This window comes from Opisthorchis viverrini (genome assembly GCF_000715545.1).
Source record: "Opisthorchis viverrini unplaced genomic scaffold opera_v5_144, whole genome shotgun sequence".
Lineage (NCBI taxonomy): Eukaryota > Metazoa > Platyhelminthes > Trematoda > Opisthorchiida > Opisthorchiidae > Opisthorchis > Opisthorchis viverrini.
In genome coordinates, this window is record NW_008751800.1 from 348342 (window position 1) to 349183 (window position 842).

The following is an 842-nucleotide window of genomic DNA, read 5'->3' on the forward strand; positions in this document are numbered from 1 at the left end:
AAAGATACACTCAAACGCACAAAAATCATCACAACACAATTAACCGTCGAGACTTCAACCAATAGGAAAGGAACTGTTTTTTCTTACGTTATTATACAACAACGTGTTGCCATATCATCCAGGTTCGGGGGGGTTTTACAAGTATATAATACAATCCGAAAACTACCCCCAGTTAAACATTTTATAGTATTACTGATCCAAATCTCCACTGATTTGCTATCCAGTTTGACTGCCGTAAACAACAGCATTTATCGTGACATCTACAGCTCAACAAACCAAATCGACTAGCACAGGTAATTTGGTCATAAACTTTGCAAACAGATCATCGCAGCGATTCATCGACGTGTTTTATACATAGCTGAATAGATAGTTATGATGTTGTACAATATCTGAATTAAGGAAATTTCGGCTGATCAGAATCTAGCAACATGCTTACGTGATTATTTTGAAGGCTTGAATTTGTCCAGATCTGCCTGTGGTTTGCGGCGAAATTTGTCGGCGTCTATCTCACTGCGAGAGGACAGCGCTCTCGTTGACGCATTACGACACCAGTGCACAATAAAATAATCCCTTTTTTGAGCGCTCAAAACGGTCATGCAATTCGGCAACTCTTTATACTGAGATTTGCGCCTAATGTCGTACCGGTGGTCGTTTTGTGTCGTCAAAATGGCCTTCCAGAATGAATTACACAGTGAGGTTATACCTTCCAGTTTGGACAATATTTCAGTAAACTAGAGAATAAGGACCAGAGTTCCTGGGGTCTGCCCCCCCCCTCTTTATTAATGTGGCTTTTCTCGAAATCCAACACCATTTCCAGTGAAGACGTTGAACGCATCTGTAGT

At 40.9% G+C, this 842-nt stretch overlaps 1 protein-coding gene across 1 annotated transcript in view; it reads left to right on the forward strand.

Annotated features, from left to right (window-relative positions):
• The window catches only part of T265_14107 (hypothetical protein), a gene marked incomplete at both ends in the record, with an annotated part of 20972 nt that overhangs the window by 11876 nt on the left and 8254 nt on the right, over nt 1-842 (forward strand). Inside the window, one exon of the mRNA XM_009172077.1 lies at nt 267-293. Within this exon, the coding sequence (XP_009170341.1) occupies nt 267-293 (27 nt within the window). The remainder of the gene's footprint in view (nt 1-266; nt 294-842) is intronic.